The sequence below is a fragment of the Saccopteryx leptura genome, chromosome 6, assembly GCF_036850995.1.
Source record: "Saccopteryx leptura isolate mSacLep1 chromosome 6, mSacLep1_pri_phased_curated, whole genome shotgun sequence".
Lineage (NCBI taxonomy): Eukaryota > Metazoa > Chordata > Mammalia > Chiroptera > Emballonuridae > Saccopteryx > Saccopteryx leptura.
In genome coordinates, this window is record NC_089508.1 from 93,589,773 (window position 1) to 93,606,548 (window position 16,776).

Here is a 16,776-nt window from a genome sequence, read left to right on the forward strand (position 1 = left end):
TTCACCCCAAATATTTACCAAAGAGAACTGAGGGGCCCCCATCCTCATCTCCCACTCCCAGGGGGTCCAGACACCATGGGGGTTAATTACTAAAGAAGGAGAGGTAATAAGGGGCTGTCAAGGGCAGGATAATGCCTTTTACAGCTGTCTCCAGAGAAGCCCAGCTGAGTCCCCAGGGGCTGAACTTCAGCCCCCACACAGCTGTGGGGTGGGGCCCAGAAGAAGTGTGTGGGCACTGAAGGAGGGCAGCTGGTCTGCCAGTGAATTATGAATACAGAGGGAGCATCTCAGGTCTGTGCCACCTGGTTTTCCTGGTTGTGTGAATGTGTATGTGTGTTCATGCACTGCACATCCCTGATTCTCCATGAGTGTGGCCTTAATGGTTCAGGAAGTCCAGCTATGTATTCTCAATAACATTAACAATAGCAGTACACTTTATTGTTTAGCTAAAGAAGAACCAGTAGGCCTGGAACTTGAGCCCAGACCCATTTGACCAAAGTTCCCACGCTCTTAATCACTAGTGTACAACTTCTGTGTGGGAAGTATCTGTGTGATCCTTATCTTGTGACCCAGGTGTAAGTATCTGTGGCCTGATTGTGTGTATAAGTGTAGGTGCCTGTGGATGGGCATCTCTGCCCATGTGTGTGCCTCAACCAATCAAGTAAAGTGTGCAAGATCAGCAGTGGGTCTGGATTGCAGCTCCAGAGAACAGGCAAGACTTGGGAGATCCAGAGTGAGGGAAGAAAACCGGGCACCTGGAGGAACCCTCCATGCTCCAGTCCCTCCCCTCAATGATGTGTGTGGAGAGCATGAAGGAAGAGGGGCTAAAGGTGCTGTGAACCAGCCACAGCCAGAGAGGGTAGCCAGTAACCAATAACCATTGGTGGAAGGGGGAGAAAAGAGAAAGAAATCCCAGGGAAGATGGAAGAGAGGCTGCCCATTGCAGGCTCCTGGAGGAAGGATGAACTGGGGAAGAGAGAAGGGGGGGGACAAGAACTGGGATGGGAAGAGACAGCTGGAGAGGGGGTGGATAGGAGCATAAAGGAAGAAAGACATATGAGAGCCTCTTCCCCCTACCCGACTGCTTCTCCTCATTTATTACATCCATCAGAGGACCTGTGACAGTAGCTGGTGAGGTTGCTGCTCCCAGTTCAATGCCTCTGATTTGCCCAGATCCCCCATCCACTCTCACCATAGGCTGCTGAAGCAGAGGGCTGGATTACCATGGCAACTCTGAGACCTCAGGATAGCTACAGACATTCCTGGCCCAGGCACTGATGCTCCTGGGCTTCTATGAATGGTGGTGGGAGGTAGGCTCCATCTGGCTCTATCCCCACTCCTCCACCCCATTTTCACTGGATCTCCAGAACTGAAATGTGGGGGCCCAGGTGGGGGCTTCTCAGTCAGTTTCTTTCTCTTTCTCTCTCTCTTTCACTGTCTTTCTCTCTCTTTACCCCTCCTTCCCCCCCCCCCCCCACAAGTCTGGAGCAAGGATAAAGAATGAACTCTTCTAAAATCATAGGAACATTAGCCAGTAAAGTTCTGCCTGGACTTCAAATTTTATTCACAAAAGCTGCATTCTCTCAGCTCCTTGTCATGCTGGGGAAAGTCTCACTTCAGCTCTCAGAAAGGCAGGAGATAGCAGGGTCACCTTATGTAGGTCTGGAGGCCAAGGCAGCCTTCAGGGAGCAGCAGAGGACCAGTGCATGGGCTCATCCACTGCCTAGGCTGCAGCCAGGAAGCTGGAGCAAGACAGGAAGTCCCTTTGGCGAGGCTGTCTTGGGAGACCATTAGACTCCCACATTAAGGAGATACCAGAACTGGAGAGGCATCAGAAGTCATCGATACAAATGAGTAGATGAGGTAACCAAGACTCAGGGAGCAAATGATTTACTCAAGATTACAGAGGTACCCTGTGGCAGAGCTGGGACTAGCCCCCAAGTCTCCAGACTACTGCCCACGGTACTCTCTCAGCCCACACTAACCACCCCCAGAGCTCCTCAGGCCTTTGCAGCTCTGAGCACTGGAGGCCATTGGGTTGGATAGGAGGAAGTAAGCTTCAGATAAAGTTCCTAGTCTTTCTTGCTCCGGGGAATTAAAATCTTGAAAATGCAATAGTCCTAAATGGGGAGGTTACAAGCCCCAGAATGAAAATACAGCCTTATTATTACTTACCACCTAATGCACTACAGGTTGAAAACCTTGAATTAAAATCTAAACTGAGGAAGAAGCTGTACCACTCCCTCACCTCCCATGCACTGTGTCATCGAGCCATCATCCATTCCCCTCCCACCCCCGACCCCCCCCCCCTCCCCACACACACACACACACACACACAGTGCCTGGCCCTGGCTCCTGCAGATCTCAGTATCCTGACCAGGTAGATTTGGGCAAAGGTAGAGGTTTTCTGTGTATAGCATGGTTGAGGGGAAGAGAACCTCTCCCAGAAAATTACCATCATCTAACCTCGGAACATGCCTTGAGGGTCCAGGAAGTATGTCGATATTGCTGTGGCCATACAAAGGAGTGTGTAGCACCTGAAGGCGCTAAGTAACCACCTAGTGAACGGTACAGCTGCCTCTTGGATGGTGCCCCACCACCACCACCTATTCCACCACTCCATGGCCCCAAGCGGCTCAGAGGAAGAAGTAGGAGTGGTCCCCGGACCCAGGGCCGCTGGAGGACAGCCGGTCGCAACGAGCCTTGTACAGGTCTCGCTCCCTGGCCAGGCGGGCCACCTCGGCCCGCAGCGCGTCCAGCTGGACAGCCAGGCGGGCACGCTCCGCCTCCAGCCCGCGCCGCTGCTGCAGCCGCTTGGAGCGACAGGCCTGCGCGTACCCGCGGTTCTTCAACGTGCGGCGCCTCTGCTTCAGCCGCAGCGCCTCGTCGCGCGCGCAGCCCCGCAGCTGTCGGTTTAACTCCCGCACAGACATCGACACCAGCGCCGCGTCGGAAAACCGCTCGACCAGCTGCAGAGGGGGCAGGCAGAGACAGGGCAGGGTCCCACCGGCTCCTCACTCAAGTCCCAAAGCTAGGCTGGCCTCGCCCCCAGAAAGGTCCCGCCTACGGCTCTCGACTTTCCCTGAATGTTCGCCCTACCACTGGTTCTATCTCGGAGTCCAAACCCCGTCCCACGTCCCAACACTTCCAGCCCCGCCTCGGTCCTAGCCAGGGAACTCACGCCCCTTTGGACCCGCCCGGCGCTGCAGGCCCGGCCCACCTCTCCACAGTCAGGCGAGCCAGGTCTGCACTTGAACCCGGCGGCACCACTGAGCTGTCCTTAGAATCCGTCTCCGGGCCCACAGGTCTCCAGGGGAACCGCGCCCTGATACACCCCGCCTTTCCAACACACCTGGCTCTTCTGTCCTGAAGGCCGCAACCCCGTGACCCTCAAAGGATTTGGATTACATCCTAATGCCCTCAACACCCCCATCTGTGTCTATAATTAATAGGATGAATCCCAATCCTTTCTGAGAAGGTTGGGGGCTGGGGAGGAACGATGTCTTGAAAAGGCCAACCTTATTAACGTTCACAGTCTTAACTCCGCTCCATTCCACTCACAACTCTCCCTGTTTAACACACACGGTCTGTTTACCTCCTGGTAATCGCCTTCTCCCCAATGCCCTTTAATTCTCAACTCTCCCTTCTCTGTCCTCTTCTAACTTTATCTTTTCCTTCCTCCTGGATCAGCCTATTCATTTCTCTCCATTTGAAGAAAAAGGAGGGAGCAGAAGGTTGTATACTCTGATTTCTTTCAAGGGCCCCTCTTCCCTTCCCCTGCCCTCTGTCTCTCTACCAGTCCAGGAGCTCCTTCCCTCACCCTGTCTCCCCTCAAACCAGCTCACTGATCACTCACCTGTGCATGCTGGGCTCCTGTCTCCTCTGGGCTTTCTGGGTAGTAGCAGTGGGGTCCCTCAACAGGGACTGGGCTCTGACCTTGCAGCAGCTCCACAGCCTCTTCAGGACTCAGCCCCAGTGCCTCTCCAGCCCCCAGCTGCTGCTGCAGGGTGGCCAGCCAGTACAGCTCCTCCAGGCCTGGCCGGGGGCCTTCGGTGGTACCCGCCATGCCTGGCTCACTGAATGTGGGTGAAGGAGGCACTGAGCTGTAAGGTGTGGAGCCCAGTGAGGCTGTGAGGGGGCCAGATCTTCCCTCAGAAGGTTCCCGCTTTACCTCAAACTTCATCAAGTCAAAGTCATTGACATATTCCATGGCCAGGGGGCTGGGAGGCAGTGCCATTCTGGGGCTAGATTGGGAGGGGCACACCTGCAAAAAAGAGCAGATGTTTGGAACACTTGGAGGCCGCCTGCCAACTTCCTTCACCAAAACCTTCTCCCCCAAAGCCCAAGGGCCCTGGAGCCCGAATTGTGAAAAGCCGGGGTGATGGCGCAGCCCTGTTCCCCGCATAGTCACCTCTGGACTGGGGGCCAACTTTCCAGGTGGCAGGGGCTCCTGACCAGGGGCAAGCAGCTTAAAGGCCTGAATGAGGAAGAGGCTAGTACAGCCTCTGGCCCCACTGGTGCCTCTGAGATCTGTGGTAAACAAGAGGAATATGGCAGTGCTCCATAGTGCTGGAACGTGCTGAGACGCTCTGTCATCTCAGGGGCATCATTCTATTTCCAAGCAATTTTAAAAATTTGCTTAATTAACTGTGACAGAGCATGTGTATATTTTAGGAAAATGGAAAGCATGTATGCTGTGAATTTTGATATATGCATAAGGTTAACTTACTATTGTACTTCTCTATCAGAGCACGCAAGCCAATGCCTTGCATATGGAAGACCCTTACTGTGCATCTATTCTATGGATTAATCAATCAGGGAATCCCTTTTATAAGAATGAGAGACTCTTCAAGGAAAATACAAAGGTCCTAGGATCAGTTTTAGAAAGATCAGGACTGAGTGGCACCAACTTTCCCCAAGGCCAATCTCTCCAAGGGGAACTGACCGAGACTGTCTTTCCTCCTTCCATTCAGACCCCCCCACCCATGTTTTGTGCACTTGAGCAGATCACCTTCCCCTTTGTGACACCAGTTTCTGCGTCTGTTCAGTGAAGGCGGTTAGACTTTAACATGTTCCAAAGAGTGATCTGAGAAACATTAAGTCTGAGAAATACCCAGGAACAGGTCTCTGCTCAGATAGTTTGGGGAGATGCTGCCTCCCATCCCCACCTCTTGCACATTCACAGAGCACAGCAGCATATTACATTAATCTGAGAAGTCCTTCAGTAACCATCTGTTCAACTTCAACACAGAGTACCAAACTTTATGTCACCAAGGAGCTCTCCTCCCTGTAATTAATCATGGGGCATGTGCTCACCTGAGGAACCCCTGGCTAGATGACCTCAGAGAGTCTTCCCAGCCTGAAAGTCCTAAGCCCTAGCTCAGGTCCCAGTTTTAGTGTCCACACCCATAGCCTTAGAAGGGGCAAAGCAGGGAGTGCTCATCCCCAGGCCTTAGAGTCTGGCTCCTTCTTGATGCCCCAAACTTAGGTATCCCTCTTTCCAACCACATGTCAGACCCCAGGCTCTGCCCAAAGAGGCAGGAGGAAGGACAAGGGCTGTCTCTCCTCCTGTACAAAGGAAGGGCTGTTGCCCTATCTACTGAGCTCCTCACCCTTGACTGGACAGAGGAGATAGGAACAAAGACACAGATTGAAAGAACTAATAAGAAGATGGTGAGACACTGTTAGGTGTCCAGAGAGAATTAGATGAAGAGGTGAGGAGGCTTGTTTGTCTTTCTGATGTGATAGCAGTGAGGGACATAAAGCCAGTCAGGGTGGAATTGGGGTAGGGGACTGAGTGTGAGGACTCCTGAAAATAGACAACAGAGAGCAGACAGCAGGTATCGGAGAAGGGGGCTCGGGGAAGGCCCAGGGCATACTCACCTAAGGGATGGCAGAGGTGATGTGGTCAGAGTCAGCGCCAGGCAGGCACAGCTTCCCCAGAGACTGGAGGCCCCATTGAACAAGGCTTTGTGCCTCTGTGCTCAGAACAGGGGGCTGTGGGCACAGAGCCCACGGGGCACTCTTAAAGGGATAGCTCTCTGAGGTCATTTGTGGTCCTTAGGCCTTCAGCCAATGAGGAAAGGGGATCATTGCCTATCTCATTGGCCTGGGGGGGGGGGAGGACAAGAAGAAAGGACAAGTATGCCTGTTCTCAAAGAAGGAAAAAGGTTATCTTCCCCAACAAAGCTCCTCACTGACAGTCTGACTCACAGGTGCTCAGCTCCCTAAAGCAGACCAACATCTTCATGTGAACACAACACTCAGCCCTTGGGAACTGAAGGTCTGGGACTAGAAAAGAGAGCCAAACAAGCTCCCAGTGCCCTCACCCTGTCAATGTTTTTGGGAAGTACAAGCTCTTCCGAACGCTCTCTCACCTGGACTGTTGGGTGTCTCTGTTTACAGGAATCCTCACATTTCTGCCCCCTGCCTCACTCTACTATATCTAGCCTCATGACCCTCAAAGCTGTCACATCAGAAAGAGAAGCCATCTACTCCACGATGAATCTCCAGGTCTTGACCATTCAATCTTCAGTCTCCTCCACACTTGCTGACCCAGCCCCAGGACAGACAACTCGACTTAGGAGAAAGAGCAGAAGAAGGGAGAATGGGAGACTCTGCTCCTTCCTTCCAGGCCACTATGGGATACTGAAATCTAATCACCATCAATCCATCTGAGACTTTTGTAACTGCCCTCATATGCCCTCTGCTTCCTTTCATCTTTTCCCTGTGTGTATCTCTATCCCTCTCTCTTCCTCTCTCACTCATCCTGGTTCCCAGATGGCTGGTGGGTGACCTACATTTTCAGCCTAATCCCCTAACACCTCTTAGAGTTATCATCCCTGAGTAGAAGTTGGAACAGGGATACTAGGAATTAGCTAAGGAGATGTTTAAACCTGTCTGAAGCTGTTTAAATAGGGTCTGGACTGGAACAGAACTCCAAGAGTCAAAAGCTATTTCTCTGTATTCTGAGGCCACCCAAACCCTCCCATGAGGTTAACACAGTGGTTCTCAAACTTTTGAAGTCGGGCGCATTTAAAATCCTACAAATAAGTCCTGACCTGTGGTGGCGCAGTGGATAAAGCCCCGACCTGGAACACTGAGGTCCCCGGTTCGAAACCCTGGGCTTGCCCAGTCAAAGCACATATGAGAAGTTGGGAGTTGATACTTCCTGCTCCTTCCCCCTTGTGTCTCCCTTCTCTCTCTCTCTCTCTCTCTCTCCTCTCTCAAATGAATAAAATCTTTTAAAAAATTTTTTAAATAAAAAAATAAAATCCTACAAATAATTGTAGGTGCACTATATACAAATTTCTGAGAAATATGTTATAATAATTAAGTCAAATATTAAAGAAAAAATATAAAGTCCAAGCATGCTTTTACGGTAATTAAAATAAATAAGACAAAATTAAACTTATTCTGACATTAAAAAACATTTTTATGTTACATTTTTTGAGTTATGTTTTTTAGAGTTTGTAAAAAAGAGGGATTAAAAAATAAAAAAGACAAAAAAGTTATCTTTTTATATCTCTAGATACATTCTTAGTAAGATTTAGTAAATTCAGCAGGTTCCACATGAATGTGTTAAGTTTTTTCATTCTTGTGTTTATGAGAAACATGAGCCTGATGTGCCCTAGCAATTTCTTCAATGTTTGGGCATATATTTGAAAGGCAAACTCTCATTTTCCCATCAATACATTGAAGAATTTCTCTCTTTTTACTCTTGTGTTGAGGGTAGAAGATCCTAATTCACATAAATAGGATGTTGAAAATTGTAGTAAAATGTCCAAAGCTTTTTTAGATATTGCCACATATTCTTCTTTTACAGAAATCCAAAAGACTTTAAGAGAGAATTCCTTATGTTTCATCATCAATCCAAAAGCCCCACCATACATATCATCTTAACTATACACCATACAAAGGATATAAGAAACTTGCCTCTAGTCTTTTTGGGGAACATGGAGGGTAGTGTAAACAATCCAGCACCACAGCTTAACAGCCTTTGCAACCTAATCAGGCAAGTGAGGTGGGGGGTTGGGCAGACTGTCAGTTTACAGCCAATTCCCCACACCTCTGTCCCCCAAAAATCTAAACTCCAAAAACCCTGTTGGTTTTTTGGTCCCCAACAGGCACATATTTCTCTGGAATACCATAGAGCGCATCAGGAAATCTTGTAGAGCGCACTAGTGCGCCCTGGAGCACACTTTGAGAACCACTGGGTTAACAAATCCTCTTTCCCAACCCAGAGAAGGAATGGGTATTCCTCAGCCCCAGTAATCATCATTTATAAAAAGTAACCTAGTTCCAGCCTTAGGTGTTGGGTGAAAAGGGGGGAGGTTCATATGATTAAAAATAGTATCAATAGTTTTCAAAGTGTAGTCCCCAGATCAGCAGCATTGCTTGGGAACCTGTTTGCAATATAAATTCTCTGGTTTCATCTCAAATCTACTGAATCAGAAACTCTGGGAATGGAGCCAAAAAACTCTGTTTTAATAAGCCCTCTGGGCAATTTTGATGAACACTGAAGTTGAAAACCACTGGTCTACAGAATGCCTACAACAGACTCAGCTTCCCATGGTGTATGTGTTTGTGTGTGGTCTCTCCTCTCACGTTCTCTACACACATCTAAGAAGTCCTAGATCAGATGACATCTTTCTCTTCCCACACCTGGCCCCTATTTTGTGGAGCAGAGACCATTATCATTATTCAAGAACAAAGCTTTCTCAGTCAAATTGCCTGGACTTAGTGCTGTTTTGTAGAAGAGCCAAAAAGCCCAAGGCCTGGAAACAAAGCCACAACATGGGAGTGGGGATCATAGAGACAGGGAACCCCACACACATGCCCACAGTATGTGGCTCTAAGGCGAACAGCCAGTAAAGAGATCCCAGAATTTCCCTGGTTGAAGAAGAAATAGGAAGGGTTGAAGGCAGCCCCCTTTTTTACGCCTGGTCTGTCCTGACCAGACACTCCCCTCCTACCCGCCAGCAGCTGTCAGGTCTGCACTGATCTCTTGTTTACTGGAGGATTCAGAGGAGAGGTGGGAGGGCTAAGCTGCTAACGGACTAAAGGAGTCAGACTAAACAAGCTCAAGCAGGTTGAGCTGCTAGGGGCTCAGACCAGGCACCACTGACCGGGAAAAGGTGTCTGGGGACCGAGGGCTGGGCCAGGGGAAAGGACCAAGGACATGGAAAGGAGAGGCTGCGGCCACCACTGGGGACCCAGGAGGTGGTTAATGGGTCCTCTGTGGGGAGTGGAAAGGATGTGTATGACATTGACTGGCTCAAGGATATCTGGGGACAAAAAAGTGGGGATGAAAAAGGTGAAGCCAGATAGGCTCTAGGAATGAGAGAACAGAGGAAGGGAAGAAGAAAGACTTAGCTAAGGAGACAGTGGGCACAGACCTGGGACAGAGGGCAGAACAAGTCAAGGGCTCACCAGGGCTCTGGACTGAAGGAGACAGGAGGATGTAGGCACACGGAAGAGATGGGCAAAGGTACATAGAGAACCAAAAGAGAGAGGAAGGCTTCTGGGAGGAGACCAAGAAGGGAATAATAGTAACAAGAGAGGTGATGGGAGCAAAGAACTAGAAGAGCAAGAGTGGTAGAAGAAAGAAACAAAGGCAAGTAAGATTGAGGTCCAAGAACTAAAAGAATAAAGAGGAACAGACAGAGAGTCATCAGTCACAAAGAAAGAGCAATGGCCAAAGGACAAAAAGATAGAAAGGTCTGGACTGAGGGGTTCTGGAACATGGGGAAAGAGGGCCAAGCAGGCAAAGGGCCTGGAGAAGTGGAGTAGAAAATAAGAAAGAAAGAGAGAAGAGACAGAGTCAGTAATCCAGAAAGTTATCACTATCTCCTCGGTCCTGCATCCATCTTTGGAGCCCTGTAAGATTGGTTCTCATTCCTAGTTTTGGCTTTTGGTATCCAGATCTTCAGTAATGGGTCCAAATCCTCAAAGCTCTTCTGGTCTACCTCTTACATTCATTTGACGAATAGTTATTAAACACCTACTCTATCCCAGGCACTGTGCTAAGCATTGGGTAGACTTCAGTAAATCAGACTGATATCAGCCCTGCCTTTGTGGAGCTTATAGACTGGTGAACATAAACCCTGAGTCCTGTGCTTTGGAAGGCTCCACTCTGGTTCTCTTTCAGCTGTGTCTCATGGAGGACCAGGCCTCCTCTGCCCACAACCCCAACCCCCTTCTGGGCCACATTCCAGATACCTAGGAATTCCCTGCCCAAAGGACCCCAAGCCCACTATAGAGTTCAGACAGACCTCTTCCATAGCTCGCCCAAGGGAAGAACACACTACCCATACACACATCCCTAGGCCCAATGGGTAGCCAAGGGATGGCTGTTTTCAGGAGACTGTGGACAGAATTGGAATGTGTAGACAGAGAGGTTCACATACATGCACATGAGGACCCTCATAGTACAAGATGGTGTCAGGGGTGGGACAGGTGACTGAAAGGTGGCTCTCCCCACACCACCACATTCTACTGTGGAATCCTGAGGGTTCCAAATAAAATCTAAATTTGAACCAAGACCATCATGTATATATTTGTGAAGGAAGAAGTGTAGAACATATTTAACAGTTTGTTAGCTTGAGTTATTCATTTTAGATGTTTAAACATAAGGCTTATGAGCCTCTATCTGTACTCTTGCCCTGAGGCCCAATATATTAGGGATAGGCCTATCTGAAAACAAACCATTGGAACTGAGGTCAGTGCTATGAAGGAGAAAGGCAGGGTGCTATGAGATTTTTTTATTTCATGAAGACCTAATCTAGCCTGACCAGGCGGTGGCGCAGTGGATAGCATCGGAATGGGATGCAGAGGACCCAGGTTGGAGACCCAGAGGTCTCCAGCTTGAGCACGGGCTCATCTGGTTTGAGCAAAGCTCACCAGCTTGGACTCAAGGTCGCTGGCTCGAGCAAGGGGTTACTTGGTCTGCTGAAGGCCCGTAGTCAAGGCACATATGAGAAAGCAATCAATGAACAACTAAGGTGTTGCAACGAAAAACTGATGATTGATGCTTCTCATCTCTCTCCGTTCCTGTCTGTCTATCCTTATCTATCCCTCTCTCTGACTCTCTCTGTCTCTTTAAAAAAAAAAAAAAAAAAGGAAAGTCACAAAGCCCTGGCCAGTTAGTTCAGTCAGTTAAGAGCGTCATCCAGAAATAACAAGATTGCAGGTTTGATCCCCAGTCAGGGCACACACACGGGAAGCAACCAATGAATGCATGCCTGGGTGGAACAACAAACCAGTGCTTTCCTTCCCCCCTCCCTTCCCCTCTCCCTTCTTCTCTCTGTCTAAAAACAAAAAGAAAAACAAAAACCACACAAGCCCTGGCTGGACAGCTTGGCTCGTTGGAGTGTCATCCAGGAGCATGGAGATTGCTGGTGTGATTCCCCAGTCAGGGTGCATACGGGAGCAGCCCAATGTTCCTGTCTCTCTCTCCCTGCCTTTCTAGGAAAGGAAAGGAAAGGGAAGGGAAGGGAAGGGAAGGGAAGGGAAGGGAAGGGAAGGGAAGGGAAGGGAAGGGAAGGGAAGGAGGAAGGAAGGAAGGAAGGAAGGAAGGAAGGAAGGAAGGAAGGAAGGAAGGAAGGAAGGAAGGAAGGAAGGAAGAAAGAAAGAAAGAAAGAAAGAAAGAAAGAAAGAAAGAAAGAAAGGAAAGAAAAGAAAGTCACATTAAACCTGAAACTGGTCAGGTGAGTAAGAAGTAAGAAGTGATCATGCCTGGAAGTTTGGAGAAGGCAGGGGTTGCAAGCTGCAGGAACAATATTGCAAAGGATCTGGGTAGGAAAGATGTGGACATGTCCACAGAACTGAGAAAAGACCAATAAAGCCAGAGAGTAGAAATCAGAAAAGGTGGGAAGAATGGTGGTAGGTGAGGGTAGAGAAGTCCACTAGTACTAGATCATGCAGAGCATTGTGGGCCAAAATGAGAGAGAGACAGACAGACAGACAGACAGACAGGGATAGAGAGGAAGGGAGAGAGATGAGAAACATCAACTCGTAGTGTGGCTTGTTCATTGATTGCTTTCTCTTATGTGCCCTGACCAGGGGCTCCAGCCAAGCCTGTGATCCCTTGCTCAAGCCAGCTACGATGGGGTCATATCTATGATCCCACGCTCAAGCCAGATGAGCCTGCACTCAAGCTGGTTAGCCTCAGGATTTCAAACCTGGGTCTTCACGGTCCCAGGTCGACGCTCTATCCACTGCGCCACCATCCGGTCAGGAGGATATGGACTTCTTTCTAAGAGCCATGAGAAACTGGGAGCATTTGAGATCTCAGCATATGTCATCAGTTTGGTTCAAATAAACTCTTATAAAAATTATCTAGCATGACCTGTGGTGGCGCAGTGGATAAAGCATTGACCTAGAAAGCTGAAATCTCCAGTTTGAAACCCTGAGCTTGCCTGGTCAATGCACATATGTGAGTTGATACTTTCTGCTCCTTCTCCCCTTCTCTCTTTCTCTCTCTCTCCTCACTAAAATAAATAAATAAAATCTTTTACATAAATTAATAAATTAAAATTATCTAAAGTAAGAGCAGTGAGAAGCTACTGAAGGGTTTTTGGTAGAGACAAGACATGTTCACATTGTTTAAAAAATCACTTTGGGCCTGACCTGTGGTGGCGCAGTGGATAAAGCATCAACCTGGAAATGCTGAGGTCGCCGGTTCGAAACCCTGGGCTTGCCTGGTCAAGGCACATATGGAAGTTGATGCTTCCAGCTCCTACCCCCTTCTCTCTCTGTCTCTCCCTCTCCTCTCTAAAATGAATAAATTTTTTAAAAAATTTAAAAAATTAAAAATTAAAAAAAAAAAGATCACTTTGGGTATAGTGTGGAAGAGGGGAAAAATGGAATCAGAGTCAGACAAGGAGGTTAACGCAGTATCTAAGTTGAGTTTGGAGATATCTTAAGCTGAAAAGAAACTCTGAGATGTAAACTCGTATTCAGGTGGCTCATTGAGGAAGACTTTCAAAGGGAGTAAGAGGAGTAGGTCTGGGCAGAGGGAAAAGTTGAAATGTGCTGCAGTTGCAACAGAACAGGCTTCAGCTGATTCCACAGGAGCTCTGCATCTGGGATGGACCTTCACAGTCAAACGGTGCAAAGGGCCATGCCTTTGAACACCGACATCAACCAGTCTTAGAATACACGTTATCCCAGGAAAAAGGCATTGCATTAGACAAGACAGTTCCCTTCAGCCACAGGTAGTTCTCAGAGAAACATTCATCCATGAGTCATCAGGCGCCAACACTCATTGGCTGGGACAATGAGCACCCTGATCCTGAAGGGGGGATCTGGGCAGCACAATACAGCATCCACTAGAGGGGATCTGTGAGCCATCCAACATCCCCCCCACCCCCACCCAGGACCTTGGAAAGGAGAAATTCAGACCAGAGAGCAGGGTTGGTCACATACTGCCCCCTAGTGATATGCTCTGGACATTGGGCCAGCTGGTGGGCAAGGCTTTCAGGAGGGCCAAGGAACTGAAAAAAGTGTGGCAGATAAAGAGGAATGAGTAATGCACCAAAGTCCTAGGAGCCCCTAACTCCATCTGCCTAAAGTTAAGGAAGAAAAATCAGTAAGGGTGGGATTCAGAAATATGGGACTTGTTCATTCTTTCATTCAATCAATATTTATTAAGTGCCAAATATAGACTTGAGTCTGCTGGGAGCTAGGATGAAAACAAGACTAAGGTCCTGGCCGTTTGGCTCAGTGGTAGATCATCGGCCTGGGGTATGGACATCCTAGGTTTGATTCACAGTCAGGGCACACAGGAGAAGTGTCCATCTGCTTCTCCACACACACACACACACCCGCTTCTCTCTCTCTCTCTTTCTCCCCCCGCCGCCTGTAGCTATGGCTAGATTGAAGCAAGGATGGCTCCATGGCCTCCACCTCAGGCACTAAAAAGAGCTCAGTTGTTGAGCAATGGAGCAATGCCCCAGATGGGCAGAGCATCACCTCCTAGTGAGCTTGCTGGGTGGATCCCGGCTGGGGCACATGTGGGACTCTGTCTCTCTGCCTCCCCTCCTCTCACTGAATTAAAAAAAACAAGACTAAAATTTGGGCCCTTCTCTCAAAGAGTTAATACTCTGGTGAGCATTATAGAGATATAAAAACAACTAAATAAAGTGTGATAAGTATAAAACGATAGGTATGTACATACAAAGTATAGAACAACAGAGATGAGACAGGTGTTCCTCCTAAGGGGCAAACTTACTTCATGTAGGAAGTGATATTTAATTTAAATCGTAAGGGCAGGAAGGATTCACAAAAGTGCTCTGAAAACTGCAGAGTTCCATATATAGGCAGAAAGTGGCAAGTAAGGAGATGGGGTGATAGTTGGATAAATAGGAAACAGATTATAAAGGACATCACTTGCCCTGTGATAAGAAGGAAGCCTTAAAGGGATTTTAAGTCTAAGAGTGATGTGTTCTCACTTTTTAAAATTATAAATCAAGGGGACAATATAAAACTTCAGTGGGGAAAAAAAGTTGGTAATTAGAGTCAGACTTGGATTTTTTTTTTTTTTTCTGTATTTTTCTGAAGCCGGAAACGGGGAGAGACAATCAGACAGACTCCCGCATGCGCCCGACCGGGATCCACCCGGCACGCCCACCAGGGGGCGATGCTCTGCCCCTCTGAGGCGTCGCTCTGCTGCGACCAGAGCCACTCTAGTGCCTGGGGCAGAGGCCGAGGAGCCATCCCCAGCGCCCGGGTCATCTTTGCTCCAGTGGAGCCTTGGCTGCGGGAGGGGAAGAGAGAGCCAGAAAGGAACGAGAGGGGGAGGGGTGGAGAAGCCGATGGGCGCCTCTCCTGTGTGCCCTGGCCGGGAATCAAACCCGGGACCTCTGCACGCCAGGCCGACGCTCTACCACTGAGCCAACCGGCCAGGGCCCAGACTTGGATTTAGACTCCAATTCTCAAGCTGACCAGTTGTGTGACTTTAAGCAAATGACGTAACCTCTCCAAGCCTTTGTGGACACATCTGCAATAGGGTTGCTGTGAAACAGATTATGCATGTAAAGCTGCTGGCACCTAGTGTCCACACAATAAACATTATCCTCTCTTAAATCTCCAATGTGTCCTGAAGTGAGGAGTTTGGAGGGTAGCTCGGTGGGAGAAAGGAAAAGTAACATTTGGAAAGGCAGAAGGCCAAGAGGTGACTTGAAAGCTATCACCTGAAACCAGGTGAGAGATAAGCCCTAAATTGAGGCAGTGGCTATAGGGATAGAGACAGATTTGAGAGATAATTGTGAAGTACAAATCCAAAGGTCCTGGTATCTGGTAAGCTATGGAGGATAAAAAGGAATTGTCTAATTCAGGTTCCTCGGAGGTAACTAGCTGGATAGTGAAGCCATCTGCTGAGATAAGGAACCACGAAAGAAGAGGCAGGATTATGGAGAAAATGAACTTCAGTAGGTTGCACCAGTGTGCACACCTTTAGCCCCAAAGGGGCAAACAAGTAGGTGTGGACAAAGTTGGGATAATGGAATTGGAGGGAAGAGTCCCAAATACATACACATGAGGTTGAGTGCAGGATGGAGCCTGGATGGAAGAGAAAAGGGCCAGCAGAAAGCTCAAGGTTGGAGGCCAGCTCTGTCTCACTATGTTCCAACACAGAACTCTGAGAAATCTGAGAATCAAGATTATTTCTGGCCCTGGCTGGTTGGCTCAGTGGTAGAGCATCTGCCCAGCATGTGGATGTGCCAGGTTCGATTTCCAGTCAGGGCACAGGAGAGGTGACCATCTGCTTCTCCATCCTTCCCCTTCCTTCTCTCTCCTCCCTCTTTCTTCCCCTACCGCAGCCATGGCTCAATTGGTTCTAGTGCATTGGCCCTAGATGCGGAGGATGGCTCACTGGAACCTCTGCCTCAAACACTAAAAATAGCTCGGTTGCGAGCATGGCTCCAGATGAACGTTGCTGGATGGATGCCAGTCAGGGTGCAGGCAGGAGTCTGTCTCTCTATCTCCCCTCTTCTCGTTTGGAAAAAGAAGAAAAAAAATTATTTCTGTTGCCAATGGCAGAAACCCACTTAAAACTAGCTTGAGTAAAAGAAGAAATTTATTGATGCCTATAACTGATAATCACAAATCTGTTTCTCTCCATCCCTCTGCTCTGCTTCCTCTAGGATGGCTTCCATCTCAGGCAGGTTCCTGCTTTGCAATGACAAATTGACACCCAGGCTTATAGTCTACCAGCTCAGCAACTCCAGCAGAAGAGGAGCTTACTTTGAAAGTTTACAGAAAAAGCCCCAGAGAGGGACCTCGTGTCCATTCCTGAACATTTCCAATTCCTGAAGTCAGAACAAAGAACATACAAATTGGCCAAGCTGAGAACCTACCCCCAGGAGACCCACATGACTACACAGACTGAGGAGGAACATCGATGTGCTATATTACCGGAAAGGGGGAGTGGATGCTTCCCAAAGACATGTTGAGTTTGAGAAGCTGTGGCATTTGGTGTAATACCCAGTGCTCTCAAGTTGAAGAGAAAGGTCTGGATGGAAACGTTAACTTGAGAAATTACCTAAGGATTTTATGATGGTAGTTAGGTGGGGCAGATGCTTTCTCCAGGGAAATGTGGAAAAAATGACCAGGGCAGAGACCCAAAGAAGACTGCAGCGGAGAGACACCACTGTTTCATGGTAAGGCAGAAGAGAGCCCTCAACACGGGAGAAGAAACGGATTTGGCAGCCGGAGACTGAGGGACCTTAGCATTGAGGCCCTGTAAATCAGAAGAGCCTGGGGCTCAGGCTGCCC

General features: G+C 48.7%; 1 protein-coding gene across 1 annotated transcript; it reads right to left on the bottom strand.

Annotated features, from left to right (window-relative positions):
• Nucleotides 1-2,320: 2,320 nt before the first annotated feature.
• On the bottom strand, nt 2,321-6,748 carry NRL (neural retina leucine zipper). Its single transcript, XM_066343443.1, has 3 exons — nt 5,884-6,748; nt 3,857-4,264; nt 2,321-2,969 (listed from the first exon to the last, which is right to left on the bottom strand). The coding sequence occupies exons 2-3, from the start codon at nt 4,235-4,237 to the stop codon at nt 2,637-2,639; spliced, it is 714 nt and encodes a 237-aa protein (XP_066199540.1). The 5' UTR covers nt 4,238-4,264; nt 5,884-6,748; the 3' UTR covers nt 2,321-2,636.
• Between the last annotated feature and the right edge of the window lie 10,028 nt (nt 6,749-16,776).